Source organism: Ranitomeya variabilis, chromosome 8 (assembly GCF_051348905.1).
Source record: "Ranitomeya variabilis isolate aRanVar5 chromosome 8, aRanVar5.hap1, whole genome shotgun sequence".
Lineage (NCBI taxonomy): Eukaryota > Metazoa > Chordata > Amphibia > Anura > Dendrobatidae > Ranitomeya > Ranitomeya variabilis.
In genome coordinates, this window is record NC_135239.1 from 208,067,257 (window position 1) to 208,089,486 (window position 22,230).

The 22,230-nt window shown below is 41.1% G+C and overlaps 1 protein-coding gene across 5 annotated transcripts in view; it reads left to right on the forward strand.

Moving 5' to 3' along the window:
- PLXNA1 (plexin A1) overlaps positions 1–22,230 on the forward strand; it is a 297,155-nt gene that overhangs the window by 220,031 nt on the left and 54,894 nt on the right. For all 5 annotated transcript variants that reach the window (XM_077276604.1, XM_077276608.1, XM_077276605.1 and 2 more), the window contains exon 10: positions 2,890–3,090. In XM_077276604.1, the coding sequence (XP_077132719.1) occupies positions 2,890–3,090 (201 nt within the window). The remainder of the gene's footprint in view (positions 1–2,889; positions 3,091–22,230) is intronic.

Consider the following 22,230-nt stretch of genomic DNA (forward strand, 5'->3'; position numbering starts at 1 on the left):
ATTAAACTCTCATATATTATAGATTCATTATCCACCAACTGAAATTTGTCAGGTCTTTTATTGTTTTAATACTGATGATTTTGGCATACAACTCCTGATAACCCAAAAAACCTGTCTCAATAAATTAGCATATTTCACCCGTCCAATCAAATAAAAGTGTTTTTTAATAACAAACAAAAAAACCATCAAATAATAATGTTCAGTTATGCACTCAATACTTGGTCGGGAATCCTTTGGCAGAAATGACTGCTTCAATGCGGCGTGGCATGGAGGCAATCAGCCTGTGACACTGCTGAGATGTTATGGAGGCCCAGGATGCTTCAATAGCGGCCTTAAGCTCATCCAGAGTGTTGGGTCTTGCGTCTCTCAACTTTCTCTTCACAATATCCCACAGATTCTCTATGGGGTTCAGGTCAGGAGAGTTGGCAGGCCAATTGAGCACAGTAATACCATGGTCAGTAAACCATTTACCAGTGGTTTTGGCACTGTGAGCAGGTGCCAGGAAGCATGAAGTGCTCCAAAATCTCCTGATAGCTAGCTGCATTGACCCTGCCCTTGATGAAACACAGTGGACCAACACCAGCAGCTGACATGGCACCCCACACCACTGACTGTGGGTACTTGACACTGGACTTCAGGCATTTTGGCATTTCCTTCTTCCCAGTCTTCCTCCAGACTCTGGCACCTTGATTTCCGAATGACATGCAAAATTTGCTTTCATCAGAAAAAAGTACTTGGGACCACTTAGCAACAGTCCAGTGCTGCTTCTCTGTAGCCCAGGTCAGGCGCTTCTGCCGCTGTGTATGGTTCAAAAGTGGCTTTACCTGGGGAATGCGGCACCTGTAGCCCATTTCCTGCATACGCCTGTGCACGGTGGCTCTGGATGTTTCCACACCAGACTCAGTCCACTGCTTCCTCAGGTTCCCCAAGGTCTGGAATCGGTCCTTCTCCACAATCTTCCTCAGGGTCCGGTCACCTCTTCTCGTTGTACAGCGTTTTCTGCCACATTGTTTCCTTCCAACAGACTTACCATTGAGGTGCCTTGATACAGCACTCTGGGAACAGCCTATTTGTTGAGAAATTTCTTTCTGGGTCTTACCCTCTTGCTTGAGGGTGTCAATGATGGCCTTCTTGACATCTGTCAGGTCGCTAGTCTTACCCATGATGGGGGTTTTGAGTAATGAACCAGGCAGGGAGTTTTTAAAAGCCTCAGGTATCTTTTGCATGTGTTTAGAGTTAATTAGTTGATTCAGAAGATTAGGGTAATAGGTCGTTTAGAGAACCTTTTCTTGATATGCTAATTTATTGAGACAGGTTTTTTGGGTTATCAGGAGTTGTATGCCAAAATCATCAGTATTAAAACAATAAAAGACCTGACAAATTTCAGTTGGTGGATAATGAATCTATAATATATGAAAGTTTAATTGTAATCATTACATTATGGTAAATAATGAAATTTAACACTATATGCTAATTTTTTGAGAAGGACCTGTAGGTGACTTTTTTGCCATAATTGATGCATTTCTGTTCTGTAATGAAGTCTGCAAAATTTATGGCAAGTGATCGATCCTCAATAATGACATGAAAGGGAATTTCCTATCAAGACCGTTCCTGCTCATATCTCTTGTCAGCATATGTGGATGTCATAGGGGGAAAACCTTTGATGTGGGACCCTCTTCTGTGTCCCAGAATGGGGCGCGGATGAGCATTGCTCACAGACGTTTGACAGGTACCGGGGGAATCTCCACTTCTGGATGTACGTTTCTTCAAGAATATATAAAAATCTTGGCGAGGTCTCTTGCTGCTCTTGTGGTCTACAGTTATAAGCTGTTAGCATTAGGTGTACCGCTCCTTTAAGGTCCGTGACCTCGATGCCTCTGTCTTGATTGTGCTTCCTAGTGAATCAATAGATTGCTTTTTCAATAATGATGGATTGGACATTTGCTGTGTGTGGTGAGCACAGGACAATCGTTGTAGGTTTTCCCTCCACAGCAACAATCAACCAAGGTTATTTTCTCCGATTTCCATATTCTTCATATACATCTAGTTAATTAAAAACAGAAGTGACACCTCAGTATTATATAAAATCTCCGTTATTTGTATAAAAGTATTAAAAATGTGTACTAAAATACCAAGAGGTCACCATTTGTGCACAAAGTATAGTGAAACCACTAAAAAGGACTAAAAAAAAGTGCTCCAATCAGAACCAGGACCATCACAACAGGAAATGTTTAAAATATATATATTTTTATTTAATAACAATAGATACCATTAAAATATACAACCATTATATTACATGAATATATATATACATCATTAGGCGGCAGGTCACTCCGTATTATCTAGTATACCCCTAAGGACTCCATATGTATCAACAAACCATATTGCTCATATCATAAAGTGCATGTACCAAAACATCTATAAATTAAAGTGCATGATGTGCAAAACCATAAAGTGCTGTATAAAGGTGCTATATGTAAATACTCTCAGGAGTCACTTACTTATAAAGATAGGGGAGTTGTTCTGGGACCGCCAAAAACTTGATAGCGTGCACCCTGACGCGCGTTTGTAATATAATGGTTGTATATTTTAATGGTCTGTATTGTTATTAAATAAAAATATATTTTAAACATTTCCTGTTGTGATGGTCCGGGTCCTGATTGGAGCACGTTTTTTTCATATACATCTAGGTGGATATTTCATGGTATTGTCCATATTGCCAGACTGGCCTCCATTGCTCTTTTATGGACCTTACCTATTAAATGTCTGTGCTGTACTCCACTTTGGTTATAATCCAGGCTAGGAGGAATTTAGGTCTGTAACAGCTGATTTAGGACAGATGACATGGACTTGTCCAGGTGATAATACACACTGTCCTCTCTCCTACAGGACTGCCCGCAGATCCTTCCATCAACTCAGATCTACATCCCAGTCGGAGTGGTGAAGCCGATCACACTGACCGCCAAGAACCTTCCCCAGCCGCAGTCCGGGCAGCGCAATTACGAGTGCATCTTCCACATCCCGGGCAGTGTGACGCGAGTCACGGCGCTGCGCTTCAACAGCACCAGCATTCAGTGCCAGAACACCTCGGTAAGTGGCAGCTCTGCACATTGCATGATCCTTACTACCCAGCTGAGCGTCTTACTGTGTGCAAAGAAGATGTCCCATGTTTGGCCAAAAAAGCAGGAAATGGATCAAATATGTAAATAACCAACACTCAACCTGGTAAATCCACTGCTCCAGTGGTCACCGCTGGTGTTTGATGACTTAGCTGCATCACTCGCAGGACAGCTGCAGACAATCACTGGCCTTAGTGGTGAACGTACAACATTAAGGCCAGAGATTGGCTGCAGCTGTCATGTAGATGTGCTGCACGCCTGCAATGCAGTAAGTATACATTGATCAGCAGTGACCACTGGAGCTGCTGCCAATCGATCAGGTGAGTGCTGCTCACTAAATTTTGCATGTGCTATATCATTCATTTGAAAGATCCGCGCATATAGGGAACCGAATCTATGGGACCTTTATGGCATTTCTTCTGAAACACCCATCTAAGCAATAGGAGCTTCCACCATCACAGATCCTGTCAAGAAATAGTGTCCCGTAATCCCAGGGTTTGCTGTCACTGATATGGTTATATCTCCTTTTTCCCCCCTCTTTGGAGCCATATGACACAAGTCACTGATTTCACAAGCACTTTTTAATGACTCATTGCTTTAAGGGTGTCTATCTATCTGTCTGTCTCTCTATCTATCTATCTGTCTGTCTCATATGTAGCTGACATCTCTCTTCACCATATGCTGTGTGTGGCTTCCACTCCTTATGCACAGGACGGGCCCGTTTTCAGTGTTGTTTTCCTCCTAATAAACCTATTTACATAGTGTTTATTTCCCAGAGGTACAGACGGGATTTTATGATTACAAAACTGCAGCAAATGAATGCAAAATAGGAAAGAGCAAAATGTAAAACACGGGAATGTAACCCAAACCGAGGAGATGATCTCTGGGAGCTGCACTTCTCTGTGATCCAGCCAAACTTGTGTAACTGGTCAGAACGTTGCGCGTCCGTCCATCTGTGCCGTCCTGTGTCTCCTGTCTGCAGTGCTGGGATCTAAACCCTGGTTTTGCACAGTTTTCTTGCATATTGGATGTGAGCTGTAGCCGTCATGGGGGATTTGGTGGATGTCTGTTTTCTGCTGTGCTGTTATGAAGGTCAATAATTGTGTTTGTTAAGGCACTTGTTATATGCTGCTCAGTGCAATATTTTACAGGATGACTGGTCCCGGTGGTCCATACACATCTTTACAGCTTATAAGAATCTTTAGTGTGCTACACAGAACACATATCTAACACAACACATTATAGTAATTGCCCTGTACTGATCCTGAGTTACATCCTGTATTATACTCCAGAGCTGCACTCACTATTCTGCTGGTGCAGTCACGGTGTACATACATTACATTACTGATCCTGAGTTACATCCTGTATTATACTCCAGAGCTGCACTCACTATTCTGCTGGTGCAGTCACTGTGTACATACATTACATTACTGATCCTGAGTTACATCCTGTATTATACTCCAGAGCTGCACTCACTATTCTGCTGGTGCAGTCACTGTGTACATACATTACATCACTGATCCTGAGTTACATCCTGTATTATACCCCAGAGCTGCACTCACTATTCTGCTGGTGCAGTCACTGTGTACATACATTACATCACTGATCCTGAGTTACATCCTGTATTATACTCCAGAGCTGCACTCACTATTCTGCTGGTGCAGTCACTGTGTACATACATTACATTACTGATCCTGAGTTACATCCTGTATTATACTCCAGAGCTGCACTCACTATTCTGCTGGTGCAGTCACTGTGTACATACATTACATTACTGATCCTGAGTTACATCCGGTATTATACCCCAGAGCTGCACTCACTATTCTGCTGGTGCAGTCACTGTGTACATACATTACATTACTGATCCTGAGTTACATCCTGTATTATACTCCAGAGCTGCAGTCACTATTCTGCTGGTGCAGTCACTGTGTGCATACATTACATCACTGATCCTGAGTTACATCCTGTTTTATACCCCAGAGCTGCACTCACTATTCTGCTGGTTCAGTCACTGTGTACATACATTACATTACTGATCCTGAGTTACATCCTGGATTATACCCCAGAGCTGCACTCACTATTCTGCTGGTGCAGTCACTGTGTACATTCATTACATTACTGATCCTGAGTTACATCCTGTATTATACTCCAGAGCTGCACTCACTATTCTGCTGGTTCAGTCACTGTGTACATACATTACATTACTGATCCTGAGTTACATCCTGGATTATACCCCAGAGCTGCACTCACTATTCTGCTAGTGCAGTCACTGTGTGCATACATTACATTACTGATCCTGAGTTACATCCGGTATTATACCCCAGAGCTGCACTCACTATTCTGCTGGTGCAGTCACTGTGTATATACATTATATTGCTGATCCTGAGTTACATCCTGAATTATACTCCAGAGCTGCACTCACTATTCTGCTGGTGCAGTCACTGTGTGCATACATTACATTACTGATCCTGAGTTACCTCCTGTATTATACTCCAGAGCTGCACTCACTATTCTGCTGGTGCAGTCACTGTGTACATACATTACATTACTGATCCTGAGTTACCTCCTGTATTATACTCCAGAGCTGCACTCACTATTCTGCTGGTGCAGTCACTGTGGACATACATTACTGATCGTGAGTTACATCCGGTATTATACTCCAGAGCTGCGCTCACTATTCTGCTGGTGCAGTCACTGTGTACATACATTACATTACTGATCCTGAGTTACATCCTGTATTATACCCCAGAGCTGCACTCACTATTCTGCTGGTGCAGTCACTGTGTACATACATTACATTACTGATCCTGAGTTACATCCTGTATTATACCCCAGAGCTGCACTCACTATTCTGCTGGTGCAGTCACTGTGTACATACATTACTGATCCTGAGTTACATCCTGTATTATACCCCAGAGCTGCACTCACTATTCTGCTGGTGCAGTCACTGTGTACATACATTACTGATCCTGAGTTACATCCTGTATTATACATCAGAGCTGAAATCTCCAAAGCTTCCCTGCTTGTTCAGTGTGTGCACGGGGCTTAAACTATTAATTTTCATTATGTAATGTCTGTTCCTTGTATCAGGCATTATACTGTAATCTGATGTTGAATCGCCCTCTACCTGCATTGTAGAAACTAAGCTAAGTTGTCAATGGTGTATGTTGGGAGTCTGACGAGAAGAGTTCGGTCTCGCCAATGATAATAACAGAATTGTGAATGCCGCTCTTGAGCATAAACCGGGTAGGAACTCTGAAAGAAAATACATGTACCAGTGCCACTTTCTCCTCGGTGTTTTGCAATTAGCCAGAATGATTTGACTGTCAGAGACGCTGTGGATTAGTGATTGGTTACGTCATGGAGGTTGCCGACCTGTTCCCACACAGATTTGCTTGTTCTCGTTTTACACATTAAGGAGCTTTTGCCTGGTGGCCGGGATCCTCCTTTATTTCTTCAGTTCTCTTCAGCATTTGTTGAGTCAGTGCGTATTAAAGGGAGAAAAACAGATGGATGGTGGTCAATTTGCTTCTTGGAGGAACCTGCAATCGGAGGTCTTGTGATGTCCCAGTGAGTTTCCTTGCAGAGCCTTGGAGAGCGCAGAAGTCAGGTCAATGAGAGCGTGAAATCCATGAAAGAAGTTCACTTCACCAAACCTCAGTAGATTAATTGTGTTTGCAAAGCTCTCCAGCCAAGAAAATACAGATCTGATGTATTGATGGACAAGGTGTCTCTGGGGATGGATGCTGTTCCAAGCTGCCCGCCAGCCGCCTTCCCTCCTCTGAGTGCACGCTCCGGCTGCTCTGCACTACTTACCTCCCAGCATGTGCATTGTGTGTTGTATTTTCTATGTTGGCTCTTGGCTTTGTGTATCCAACAGTCTGATCCTGACCGAATACAGCTATTGATGTACATTGAGCAATTCTCTAAGCATTTCCTTAACTGTTACACAACTAGAAATGACTTTATATTAAACCTATTATACTGCCCCCTATGTACAATAATATAACTACTATAATACTGCCCCTATGTACAAGAATATAACTACGGTACTATAATAGTTCCCCTATATACAAGAATATAACTACTATAATAATGTCCCTATGCGCAAGAATGTAAGTACTATAATACTGCCCCTATGTACAAGAATATAACTTCTATAATACTGCTCCTATGTACAAGACTATAACTACTATAATACTGCCCATATGTACAAGAATATAACTGCTATAATACTGCTGCCATGTACAAGAATATAACTACTATAATACTGCTCCTATGTATAAGAATATAACTACTATAATACTGCCCCTATGTACAAAAATATAACTAATATAATACTGCCCCTATGTACAAGAATATAACTACTATAATACTGCCCCCTATGTACAAGAATATAACTACTATAATACTGCCCCTATGTACAAGAATATAACTACTATAATACTGCCCCCTATGTACAAGAATATAACTACTATAATACGGTCCCCTATGTATAAGAATATAACTACTATAATACTGCCCCTATGTACAAGAATATAACTACTATAATACTGCTCCTATGTACAAGAATATAACTACTATAATACTGCTCCTATGTACAAGAATATAACTACTATAATACTGCCCCTATGTACAAAAATATAACTAATATAATACTGCCCCCTATGTACAAGAATATAACTACTATAATACTGCCCCTATGTACAAGAATATAACTACTATAATACTGCCCCCTATGTACAAGAATATAACTACTATAATACGGTCCCCTATGTATAAGAATATAACTACTATAATACTGCTCCTATGTATAAGAATATAACTACTATAATACTGCCCCTATGTACAAGAATATAACTACTATAATACTGCTCCTATGTATAAGAATATAACTACTATAATACTGCCCCTATGTACAAAAATATAACTAATATAATACTGCCCCTATGTACAAGAATATAACTACTATAATACTGCCCCCTATGTACAAGAATATAACTACTATAATACTGCCCCTATGTACAAGAATATAACTACTATAATACTGCCCCCTATGTACAAGAATATAACTACTATAATACGGTCCCCTATGTATAAGAATATAACTACTATAATACTGCCCCTATGTACAAGAATATAACTACTATAATACTGCCCCCTATGTACAAGAATATAACTACTATAATACTGCTCCTATGTACAAGAATATAACTACTATAATACTGCCCCTATGTACAAAAATATAACTAATATAATACTGCCCCCTATGTACAAGAATATAACTACTATAATACTGCCCCTATGTACAAGAATATAACTACTATAATACCTTCCCCTATGTACAAGAATATAACTACTATAATACTGCTCCTATGTATAAGAATATAACTACTATAATACTGCCCCCTATGTACAAGAATATAACTACTATAATACTGCTCCTATGTACAAGAATATAACTACTATAATACTGCCCGTATGTACAAGAATATAACTACTATAATACTGCCCCCTATGTACAAGAATATAACTACTATAATACTGCTATGTATAAGAATATAACTACTATAATACTGCCCCCTATGTACAAGAATATAACTACTATAATACTGCCCCCTATGTACAAGAATATAACTACTATAATACTGCTCCTATGTACAAGAATATAACTACTATAATACTGCCCGTATGTACAAGAATATAACTACTATAATACTGCCCGTATGTACAAGAATATAACTACTATAATACTGCCCGTATGTACAAGAATATAACTACTATAATACTGCCCGTATGTACAAGAATATAACTACTATAATACTGCTATGTATAAGAATATAACTACTATAATACTGCCCCCTATGTACAAGAATATAACTACTATAATACTGCCCCCTATATACAAGAATATAACTACTATAATACTGCCCGTATGTACAAGAATATAACTACTATGATACTGCCCGTATGTACAAGAATATAACTACTATAATACTGCCCCCTATGTACAAGAATATAACTACTATAATACTGCTCCTATGTACAAGAATATAACTACTATAATACTGTCCCTATGTGCAAGAATATAACTACTATAATACTGCCCCTATGTACAAGAATATAACTACTATAATACTGCTCCTATGTACAAGAATATAACTACTATAATACTGCTCCTATGTACAAGAATATAACTACTATAATACTGTCCCTATGTACAGGAATATAACTACTATAATACTGCCCCTATGTACAAGAATATAACTACTATAATACTGCTCCTATGTACAAGAATATAACTACTATAATACTGCTCCTATGTACAAGAATATAACTACTATAATACTGCTCCTATGTACAAGAATATAACTACTATAATACTGCTCCTATGTACAAGAATATAACTACTATAATACTGCTCCTATGTACAAGAATATAACTACTATAATACTGTCCCTATGTACAAGAATATAACTACTATAATACTGCCCCTATGTACAAGAATATAACTACTATAATACTGCTCCCTATGTACAAGAATATAACTACTATAATACTGCCCCCTATGTATAAGAATATAACTACTATAATACTGCCCCTATATACAAGAATATAACTACTATAATACTGATCCTATATACAAGAATATAACTACTATAATACTGCTCCCTATGTACTAGAATATAACTACTATAATACTGCTCCTATGTACAAGAATATAACTAATATAATACTGCCCCTATGTACAAGAATATAACTACTATAATACTGCTCCTATGTACAAGAATATAACTACTATAATACTGCCCCTATGTACAAGAATATAACTACTATAATACTGCCCCTATGTACAAGAATATAACTACTATAATACTGCTCCTATGTACAAGAATATAACTACTATAATACTGCTCCTATGTACAAGAATATAACTACTATAATACTGCCCCCTATATACAAGAATATAACTACTATAATACGGCCCCTATGTACAAGAATATAACTACTATAATACTGCTCCTATATACAAGAATATAACTACTATAATACTGACCTATGTACAAGAATATAACTACTATAATACTGCTCCTATGTACAAGAATATAACTACTATAATACTGCTCCTATGTACAAGAATATAACTACTATAATACTGCCCCCTATATACAAGAATATAACTACTATAATACTGCCCCTATGTACAAGAATATAACTACTATAATACTGCTCCTATGTACAAGAATATAACTACTATAATACTGCTCCTATGTACAAGAATATAACTACTATAATACTGCCCCCTATATACAAGAATATAACTACTATAATACTGCTCCTATGTACAAGAATATAACTACTATAATACTGCTCCTATGTACAAGAATATAACTACTATAATACTGCCCCCTATATACAAGAATATAACTACTATAATACGGCCCCTATGTACAAGAATATAACTACTATAATACTGCTCCTATGTACAAGAACATAACTGTGAGTACTTTCTGTGAGCTCTCGGGGTATTTGTATTCATGGTGTGTCTGTATATTGAGGTGGGTGCAATATGTAGCTTACATATAAATGTGTTCATTTGCTTTACTCTCGAGGATCGAAGACTAATAGAAATTTGCTCTTTGTCCATGGAGTCGATTTCATCCTTCTAGCGCTGATTTTGCAGTAATGTTTCTTATTCTTTTTTTTTTTTCCATTTTCTCTGTTGAGTTTTCAGATGCAAAAACCTCCCCACCAAATTCTTGTGAAGATCTTGTTGTTCCCCCACTCTTCCTTCCTCTTTCTTTCTCCTTCTCTATGCGGCCGTCACATTTATCTTGCTCGTAGCTGCGTTTTAAAGTGAGGAGGGAGAATCAGGAGAATTTGATAGGATCCAATTAAATTTGTGCAGATAAAATGATGATGAATTGCAGCCTGGTTCCACAGAGACACCCTGTACGTTACCGCCAGCCCCGTGGAGCTTGCAAGGAGCTGAGGTCATCAGCTGCAGGAAAGAAAATAGGACACAGCTGCATGTACATGTGCGGCGTCTGCAGTCACGGGTGGCAGTGGGGGAGAATGCTGCATTATTCGTGGAAGGTGCAAATAAATTACATTGATTACTGTAGGAATAATGCTTGGTGCATCCTAATTTACACAGGTCCAGTAGAATGAGATATACACCATGTTTATGATGTAGGCAAAGGGGCTGATATCATTTTACCCTATAGGGGTTTTGAGGGAGCAGGCGGTGCCAGGTCTCTACTGTTGCCAATGCTCATAGCATCCCGATAACAAACATCAGCTTCATGTATGCATGGTATGGCGGTAAAATTACAATGACTTAAAATGCATAATTTTTTCAACAATATACATAGTTTTGTCAACTTTAGGGGTAAAATTTAAGTTTTGCCCCCAAAATCAAATATTATTATTATTATTATTGCAAATAATGCAATAAATAATTATAGTAAGAATTATTTATATTATCTGTCAATTTTTATTTATAATTTTATGTTTATTACAGTTATAATATGTCATTTTATTATTTAGAATTATCTTAGTATATAAGTTTTATTCATAATATATTTTTATAATATTTTTATTCATATTTAATTTTTTTATTTCTACAATTGTCATTTTTACCATGTATTTGTTAGTATTTCTTTGTATTTATTTATTTCAGCATCCATTGTTTTTTGGGGTATTCTTTTATCTTGGCCTGCTTACGAGTGGCAGTCAGTCATGAAGAGAAATGGCAGGTGCCCTTTCCCCCATCTCAGCTGGTGTCTTCCATTCTCAATTTTTGGTTAATGCATTTAGCCGTTGGTATAAACCATAAATTCTCGTTGGCACCTCTCTCTTTTCTATTTTCTTTTTTTTTCTTTTTATAACACCCACAGAAAATAAATCCGAAAATTAATTCCGGAGGCGTCTGTAGTAAACATGACATAAAGCCGCTAAATCACGATAATGTCTTTAATTTCTCCATGTTAACTTTCTTTTTGCTTTATATATATTTTTTCTATTATTCAGATCTACCACTAAGAAGAATATTACCCGGCGCCCTCCACAAAACTCCACATTTATATTATATCCCATGCCAAAAAAATGAATTTATTGTAACGATCAAGCTGCTAAATCCTTATTAATCGAACGGTTTATGTTCTTCACGTCGTGTTGGCAGTAAACAAATTTGTTCGCCGTAGACGACTGCTTTTATTTTCATTCTTTTTATTATTCTACTTTTATTTTGTGAACAGCCAAAAATGGAGCTCTGTAATAATAAAAGGAGTAAATAGCAGGTCGGGTCGAGGATGATTGACCCATAGAGCGCACACATTTTTTCATTGGGAGGTCACATTGGAAGTCATAAGCTATTATCATCGAGCCGGGGCATATGCTGTATATTGGGGATTGGTCAACAATGACCGTTTAATTCAAGGCAGATGAACTTCTGGTGTGTATGAGTCTTATGAGTCTTCCCCCGACAGATGATGATTGGGGGTAAATCGATCGCCAGCTGTGTTGTGTGTGTATTTAGGATTTGGGAACGAAGCCTGTTGGCCAAACTTGTCCACCCCTCCCTCGCCACTCTTCTTCCAGTGCTGCACAGGTTCCCCGCCAGTCTCTTTGCATTATGCTCTGGCTGGATGGACATTCCAGCGCTGCAGCCAATCACCACCCGAAGTGGTGACATGGTGGCCAAATTTCCGGCTTAAAATTGGTTGTAGCATCCTCATGCTTGGGCTGACCAAACAAAATCCGAAGAGTGGTTGGGGGTCCAAACTGCCTTGGAGGGGGAGGAGGGTGATTGGTAACGCCAGTGGGCTTTATTTTATAATTAAGTGCATGCTGGATGGTTTTAAGAAAATATGCAGGATGGACAACCCATGAAAGAAAAAATAAATCGCTTTCATGTGTAATATCGTCCAGGCAGATCGTTGGCTCTCCCTGGTGGTGGCTGAAGACAGAATTTTATCATTTCAGCCTATGTCTTGGCATCTCATGGACTTCCCATCTCCAGGCCGGACTGCCAAGAGGACCCATAAGCAGGTTTTTCAAAAAGACCATTGACTAAGGCCGAGGGTATGATTTGAGCCCTTTTTATGCTTCTCATTGGCCTTAGGTGGCATTCCTAACTATCATTTTGGGTTGGAGTTTTTGATGGCGCCATTATAAATTCACCTTAGAGTAATGGCAAAAGCTCCTAATCTCCATTTAGGAAATGTGCAGAGTTGTTGTTCTCCCCTCACTCCCTCCATCCATCGAGTCCTCGGAGTTTGCGTAAAGCACAAATCTACAGATGACAAAACACTTCACCGCATCCACAATATAAATTAATGATTAAAATGTTGACTTTGTGGTTTTAATGAATCCTTCCCCCTCTTCCCCCCCAAATGCTTTCAATGCATTTAATGTGTTTCCATCAATATATTTCCCAATTTCCTCGGTAACATCGTGTCGCGCTGGTTAAGTGCTCTATTCTGAGATAGTACACTGCGCTTTTGCTTAATGCCGATGTTCGGGTGATGAATTGTGTATCCAGGTAATGGATGCCTCTGAGTGATTTTTACATTGAGTACCGAGTCCGGCACATTAAACCCATCATGCGAGCGAAGTAGTCGTGGTCATGTAAGGATTTCCTGTATGGAGACGTCGTCCAGGCCGCAATTCTCCCGAGACTTTGTTATTAAGCATGAGCTCTGTAAAATATTTAATGATGTGTTGATCTAAGGGGAGCGGAGGGTAAAAGTCCCCAATCCCCCACTGACAGTCACCGGCTGTAGAATTAATTTACTTGAAACTGATAACCTCTGTTTTGTTCTGCAAATTATTTATTCATTGGGAATACAGTCATGGAGAGGATTCGTTGGATTCACCATGTAAAGTGCTCTACCTTAGCTTTTCGAAAAACGCTCTTTTAGCTATTTTCCTCCTTCTGACCCTTCCCATATACATGCACACTCAGCTCCATTGAGCATGCATCTGTTCTCTCTAGGGAAATGGGAATAAGCTGCAGCCAGACATTTCGTACCACGGTCATGTTTCCATTGAGCGTGCACCAAACTTGCCCCTTCTTTCCCCAGAAATAGGACAGCCCAAATAGATATTAGATGCCCAACCGGTGTCTCCAAAATTGCCAAATATTCTATAGACCCCTTTAAACAGTTCATAGATTCTTTTTCCCTGTTCTATATGATTCTGATTCAGAAAGTTTAGGCCCGGTTTGTAAGATTAGTGATCATGAACACTTTTTATTCTGTGCCCTAACCCAATTCTGATTTGATCTTGACGGGATCGTCTACATGTTGGTGGTTTTTGAGCTGGCAAGTTCTTCTCTGCCAGTTTGCCGTGATATATTAGATGTTTACACTCCCCTTTTTTTCTACAATTTGTAGATGCCACCATGATCGAATTTGGCAAAAAAACATGTCTGTGGCCAGCATGTCTGTGTTGGTGTGCTGCCTCGTCTTATTATCAGGTCTGTTGTATGTAGTGACTCAACTGGACCAGAAGCGTCTCTGGGAAGGTCTATCAAGGTTTGTGTGCCTAGAATGTAGATGCTGGATAGGATACCAAGGTGATATAATTAGGGCAGCAAACTGAACCTTTACGCCAGATGAAAGCTTTTAAAGGGCTATTTCCATCTCCAAGATCATATCCTAGTATGTAGTAGGTGCAATAACATACCTCCCAACCGTCCCGGATCCCGCGGGACTGTCCTGATTTTGACAGTCAGCCCCGGGATCCCGGGAGGGACATTAGTTGTCCCGCACTACGTGCCTTGGGTGGGGACAATGCAGGGGGCGGCACCAGAGTAACTTAGGTTTGTGGCTGTTTTTTTTTTATTTTTTAATAAAAGCTGGGTCACCTCCCCACCGACCCCGCCCTCTGTGCGGCGCCGCGCTGCCTGCCACGCTGAGGGAGAGAGGCTGAGAGCCAGCAGCGATCAAGATGAGGTCAGTGACTCACTACCTCCTGTGTGTGCACGGAGCTCCGGCTTCTGCTCTTATCTGCTATCCCGGCAGAGAAGGAGAGACTGGGGAGGTGCCGGGACAGTGCAGAGATGTGAGCAGCCGGAGAAACTGAAGAGCTGCACATGGACATCAGCCGCCCCTGCACCACAGAGGAGTGTGTGTGTGTGTGTGTGTGTGTGTGTGTGTGTGTGTGTGTGTGAGATGCTGCGTGTGTGTGTGTGTGTGAGATGCTGCGTGTGTGTGTGATGCATGTGTGTGTGATGCTGCATGTGCGTGCGTGCGTGTGATGCTGCATGTGTGTGTGTGTGTGAGATGCTGCATGTGTGTGTGTCTGATGCTGCATGTGTGTGTGTGTCAGATGCTGCATGTGTGTGTGTGTCTGATGCTGCATGTGTGTGTCTGATGCTGCATGTGTGTGTCTGATGCTGCATGTGTGTGTCTGATGCTGCATGTGTGTGTCTGATGCTGCATGTGTGTCTGATGCTGCGTGTGTGTCTGATGCTGCGTGTGTGTCTGATGCTGCGTGTGTGTCTGATGCTGCGTGTGTGTCTGATGCTGCGTGTGTGTCTGATGCTGCGTGTGTGTGTGATGCTGCGTGTGTGTGTGATGCTGCGTGTGTGTGTGATGCTGCGTGTGTGTGTGATGCTGCATGTGTGTGTGATGCTGCGTGTGTGTGTGTGATGCTGCATGTGTGTGTGTGTGATGCTGCATGTGTGTGTGTGTGAGATGCTGCATGTTTGTGTGTCATGTGTGTATGAGGTATCTGGTGTGTATGTGATGGCTGCGTGTGTGTGATGGCTGCGTGTGTGTGTGTGATGGCTGCGTGTGTGATGCATTTGTGTCAAAGCTGCATGTGTTTGTGAGCTGCGTTTGTGATGCTGCGTGTGTATGTGTGATACTGCGTGTGTATGTGATACTGCGTGTGTGTGTGATGCTGCATGTGTGTGAGCTGCGTGCGTGTGTGAGCTGTGTGCGTGTGTGAGCTGTGTGTGTGCTGTGTGTGTGAGCTGTGTGCGTGGGTGTGAGCTGCATGCCTGTATGTCATTATACAGTATGGAGAACTGTGGCCATTATACAGTATGGAGCATCATGTGCAGTCATTATACAGTATGGAGCATCATGTGTGGTCATTATACAGTATGGAGCATCATGTGCAGTCATTATACTGTATGGAGCATCATGTGCGGTCATTATACAGTATGGAGCATCATGTGCGGTCATTATACAGTATGGAGCATCATGTGTGGCCATTAGACAGTATGGAGCATCATGTGTGGTCATTATACAGTATGGAGAATCATGTGGGGCCATTATACAGTATGGAGCATCATGTGTGGTCATTATACAGCATTGAGCATCATGTGCGGTCATTATACAGTATGCAGCCTCATGTGCGGTCATTATACAGTATGGAGCATCATGTGCGGCCATTATACGGTATGGAGCATCATGTGGGGTCATTATACAGTATGGAGCACTGTGTGGTCATTATACAGTATGGAGCATCATGTGCGGTCATTATACAGTATGGAGCATCATGTGCGGCCATTATACAGTATGCATGCGGTCATTATACAGTATGGAGCGTCATGTGTGTTCATTATACAGTATGGGGCATCATGTGTGGTCATTATACAGTATGGAGCACTGTGTGGCCATATTTTTTTGTTTATAATTATTGTATATGAAACAGTGTGATCAGCAGTGCTAAATGGGTGTGGTTGGGACGTGGATATGGGTGTGACTAATTATGAATGGGTGTGGTCAGGGGCGTGTCCTAAAATTTGCCGCGGCGCGCTTTGCGCGCCACAAACTTTGTCCCTCTTTCCCGGCTTCAAAAGTTGGGAGGTATGCAATAATAATGTCTGAACTAAGGCTGGTACCTTAATCAGCGCCTGTGCTGCATTCCATAGAGGAGTATATAATCCCCTGTGTACCCCCCCCCCAAAACATTTTGAATCTCTCTAGCACTCTAGGTAAATCTGTCTGGTCCGATAGGTGTCTTTGCTAAGGCGTCTACACCCCGTCTTGGCTTCTGATCGCCGTCCTCCTGCTTTGATTGGTGCCTCCTGCATCATCCATATAGCCAGGCAAAAGCTTGTGCCTGCGCAGAGACATTGCCGGCTCGGCTCGCGCCTGTGAACTTCGCTCTGCCCTTCTTCGGGCAAAGCCTAAAACATAAGTGCTCATGCATCCTTATGTTTTAGGCTCTGCCCCCAGATGTCTCTGCGCAGGCTTGAGATTTCGTCCAGTTATGTGGATGACGCAGGAGGAGTCATCTATGTCATTCAGAGCTGGAGGACGACTATCTGAAGCCGGGAGGAGAGATGGACTCCTCAGCAAGGCCGCCTATCCGACTGGACCAGCAGGATGTACATAGAGCGCGGGAGAATTTCAAAAGGTTTTTTGGAGGTATACAGGGGGAGTTAGGGGTTTATATACCCCTTTATGGAATGCAGCACAGGCACCGATTAAGGTGCCAACTGGTGCAATAGCTTAGTTATCAATGGTTGCGACCACTCATATGATGACCGTTGTTGGCTACTACAGTGCCCTGCATATGGGGTAAGAAACTTATCAGAAGAACTATACTACATTTCTAATTAAAGGCATTTGCGAATATTATTAATATGCCTACTACATATTGGTAAAGAATCTTGGAGATATGGAATGCTCCTTTAAGCTTTGGTTCCTTTCCAGGGAAACCTACAAGAGTGGAGAATGTGCCAGAGAGTGGCCACGGGCTCTGAAGTGTTGGGGCACAAACAGTTGCACCGCTTTAATTCAATGAGGTCACGTAACCTCTAGTGACCCTACACCTCCTTCAGAGACCAGGATATATCTGGTCTTATCTAGGACAATCCTTCCCGTTTTTGGGCTGTTTCGAATTAGGACTAATTCCTCTAATGTTATACATATGGGCGCACATCTTCTCCATAAACCTTTAACCAACCATCAAAAATAAAAAAAAAATATTGCCAGACGCCGTTGAGGAGACTCCGGACACAATCTGGAATTCATTTTTTGATGGTTTTCTCGTGACTTTAATTGCCCATTTCAAGGGTGATGGCGGCCGACTTTGAATAGACTTCTATTTACTCGACTTTGAAAGTGAAATTTGCTAATGGCAGCCATCTGCAGGATAAGCCGCGGGGCAGGAGAGTGATGTGTTTCTTGTGATTGAGTCGAGGAGCATTTCGGTGAGTAATCTCATGGAAAAGCCGAGGCGGTTAACCTGCTGACTGAAGCGTGCTCGGCTCTCCTGGCCCAAACCGAAACATGAAGTCATCTCTGTTTGCAGAGCAGATGTGCGACTCTCATCAGGGTGTGTCCGCGCCGACAGCCGAGGCTGAGCGGGAAGTGAAGGCCTTTCACAAAGCTTACATTTTAAAAAAATATATACCGTAATATTTTTAATTTAGAGAATTTGAAATTTATATTGTAAGCGCTATGATATACTTTTAGTATCAGAATTGCTTCACGGTGGTGTGAGGGCGACCCAAATCTACCACAGGGCAGTCTAATTAGAGGTCAAAGTATCCTACGTGGGTGATAAACGACAGATTATGAGCAACCAGCTGTTAATTGAATAGCTAGATAATCTGTTCCTCAAAAGTAGATCAGTTGTGATTCTGTCCCCCACCCCCCACAAGAAATGTGTAAATGGTCACCCATGTACTCTGCAGTAAATATATTGCAGGGGTTGTCTCATGAGCTATATATGTCAGAGGAGGAGATGAGTGTATGATTGCACTGGGTTTACAAAAAATAAAGTTCTAAAACTTATATTTAAAGTATTTGGCTTATGTTAAAGGGGTTCCCCCATAAACAACAATAATCTATCCATTAGTTACGTGAAAATGTTATCGATGGGGGTCTGGCTGGTGAGACGGCCATCAATGAACTAGAGATTGGGGTATTAAAAGTTCACTTTGTGTATGGGGCAGAAGTGAGCATGTGCGACCGCTACAGGAGTGGAGGTCGCACATGCTCAGTATTGCTCCATTCTTGCCTTTGTCCCCTCCATATTTTTTTGGGATCAGTGGAGATCTCGGCTGCCAGACCTCCTCGGCGTTTATACTTTTATCACTTACTCTGTGGATCGGTGATATATTTTCTTTATGGGATTCTGTTTAAAAAATAATATAAGATTGTAATACTTACGTGTAAGTTTTAGAACTTGAATACATTTATCTCCTCCTCTGTCCTTAGGTGATATATGCAGTTCATGAGAAAAAAAACCCTTCAGTGTAATGCCCCAAGATTATGGCACACTTAAAAAATGATAATGAAGAAAAAAAAATGTAAAAATGAAAGGAAAGAAATTGCGTAGGTTATACAACTGTTTTCATTTTTTCTTTTAATATTTCTACAGATTTATTAACTTTTTTTAAGTAATTACATTTTTTATAGTAATAAAACTGATAAAATATCCAAATAAAAATAGTAACCAAACAAACAAGATTGAGTTTATTATATCGCCTTAAACGAGAAGAAAAAAAAAAAGTCCTTTGCGTGGTAATAAAGCAATTGGTGATTTTCCTTCATCTGCCTCTATGGGCTGCAGAGTTTGGCTCTTGTTCTCGCCCGTGTATATTCCCAGTCTGCTCACGAGTCTGAGATGTTCTGCAAACCGGTCTCGTTCGTGTGTTAATCCGCCTGCGTTAATGTGTCAGGCAGGGCAATCCCTGGGTTCTTGTTGGGAGGGAATGTAATCTCATTTGCTGCCACAGCCAATGCAGCGGGAAGCCACAGCTTCAGGATTCGTTTTGACCTCCTGGCCTGCTCGATCTCTCTGTAAGTAATTCACGGCATCATTATCTCAGAATTACGGCATGTCACTTTGTAATATGACGGAATGCAAGAGTCTCATGCCTTGTAAAATGATATTGACAGCTTGGCAATCAACAAGTTAAATGGCCGAGTCGAGGAGCGGGGTGGGGGGGTGATGGCGACTTCAGACAGAACTGAAATACTAAATGGGGGAGAATCTGATGGGGAAAGTGACGTGGTGCATATTAAGGACATTGTCTCCTATGGCGGCTTCCTTTATATCTTTTCGCTCCCTTTGTAATAAGAAAGACTGACATCCTGCCTAATGTTTGTAGGAAACATACTTTTTTTGTTTTACTCTTTTTGCCTCTGATGCAGACGTCCCTTTTTTTTGTCATGTTCTAGTTTCATTCGAATTTCGTGCACCTTTATTTTTCTCTTATCCAAGAAAAACGATGAAGTTTCCCTTTCTTCTCCTTTCTAACATTCCATAAAAAAATGGATGGCATCTGAGTGCTAATTTTTGTCACCGACCCATAGATTTGCATTGACAATTTTGATCCAACACTTGTATCAATATTGGACATACATACATGATACATACATGATACATACATAATTCTGCCAAAAAAGTACATGGTACAGCTCTATAGACTGAGTGCGATCTGTAAAAAACACTTGTACGCGAATATCTGACGTCTGAGGTTTAGTCCATGCTCAGTACGAAGCAGAATTGCCATGTTTCTTGCCCAAAAAGCTTGCAGTATGAGAATGAGATTAGTAATCTCAACCTTTCCGACCTGCATGGACTTATCCTAAAGATTGGTTCCATTTCATATTGTCACCCCTACACATAATTTATCACTACTGATCCTGTCATGCTCCGGTCACATCCAGAGCTGCGGTCATGATTTTGAGGGTTTGCTGCTTGGTCAGTCGCACATCACTGCTGCTCCCTGCTGGTCGTGTTATCCATTCCCATGCAGAAGTTTGGTGACCAGATTCCTGACTTCTGTGCAGACACTGAACAAGCAAGGGGTCTTTGTCTTCAAGTGTAATATGGCATTTTTGCTGCAAAGTGTACTGTTATATTCCTCCCCACACATGATGCTGCACTGTACAGTCGTCCCAGCTTGAGCGCAATGTATTAACACAAGAAAGGTTTGGAAAGGAGGAGAGCGGCTCAGCAGGGGCGAGTGATCTTCCTTGGGGCTGTATGCACACTGAGTTTTTTTTTTTTTTTTAGGTGTTTTTGGAGCAGAAATCGAGGGATAACTCTGCAAATCCTCATGAAAAGCTCAGTAAAAACATTGAGTTTCCACTCAAAAAACCCAGAAAAAAGTTGCCGTGTGCACAAAGCCTTACTCGTCTGTTCTTGGCTGTATTTGGTTTTTGGAAAACTGGGTGCAGAACCAATATTCCCACCCGACTCTATTGAATTCTGAATGGCAGGTCTGCGTAGCTGGATCCTGGGTGGGCTTCTTCGGGCAGAATTGTAATGGCGGTCAAATTCGGAGCCAGATAAAACGGCTGAACTGTTAAGGCCGATGCATGAACTCCTTACAAACATTTAGATTCCCAGAAGTGACCTGTCTTTTTATCGAAGACTGGATTTTTTTTTTCAGCGGTTTCTGCAGAAATTACTATTAAGTAGCCGGACAGCCGTAGGCCTAGGTGCCTTCTGAAGATCCCAGGGTCCCAAATGAGACATGTCGGAGTACAAATTGAAAATGCCAATTTCACTTACAAAGGTGCCGTGCATTTCACAGCTAAATCCCACTGCCAACCCCCTGAGCTCTGCTTACAAATCGCTTTGTGGCCTCCAATTGTGTGCAAGAACACACAAAGGAGGAAATCATGGCTACCTATGTATGTACGTAATACCGCCCCACCCTTCATTGCCTGCTTGTGCGGGAGATCTTGAAACGCGTGGACTGAATCACACTAGACAGTCCAGCGCTTCATCTTCTGTATGTTTAATTGTAATTTCTAGCTGTCTTGTACCGTGTAAATCCATTCCTGTGCTGTATAGAAAGCAGGACATTTATCTTAATGCTCTGGCACTTCGGCAAAAGGATAGCAGAGGGAGGGGGTGAAGGCATGATTGTCAGAGGGGTCTACGGTGCCCAACGTGATGCTCTGACTCATCCGCCATCAAATAAATTACCGTAGTCTCCATTAATTTCTGGAGTGGGAAGTGTATGACGAGCACAAGATCAGAGGTGATCAGTGTTTTGCTGCCAGGGGTGTGATGTCATCCTGTCCAGTGATGTCATCCTGAAGTCATTTATTTATTTTTGTGAAACTTGTCTCCTTACGTTGTCCAATCTAATTTCATTTATACGGTCGCTGTATAGAAA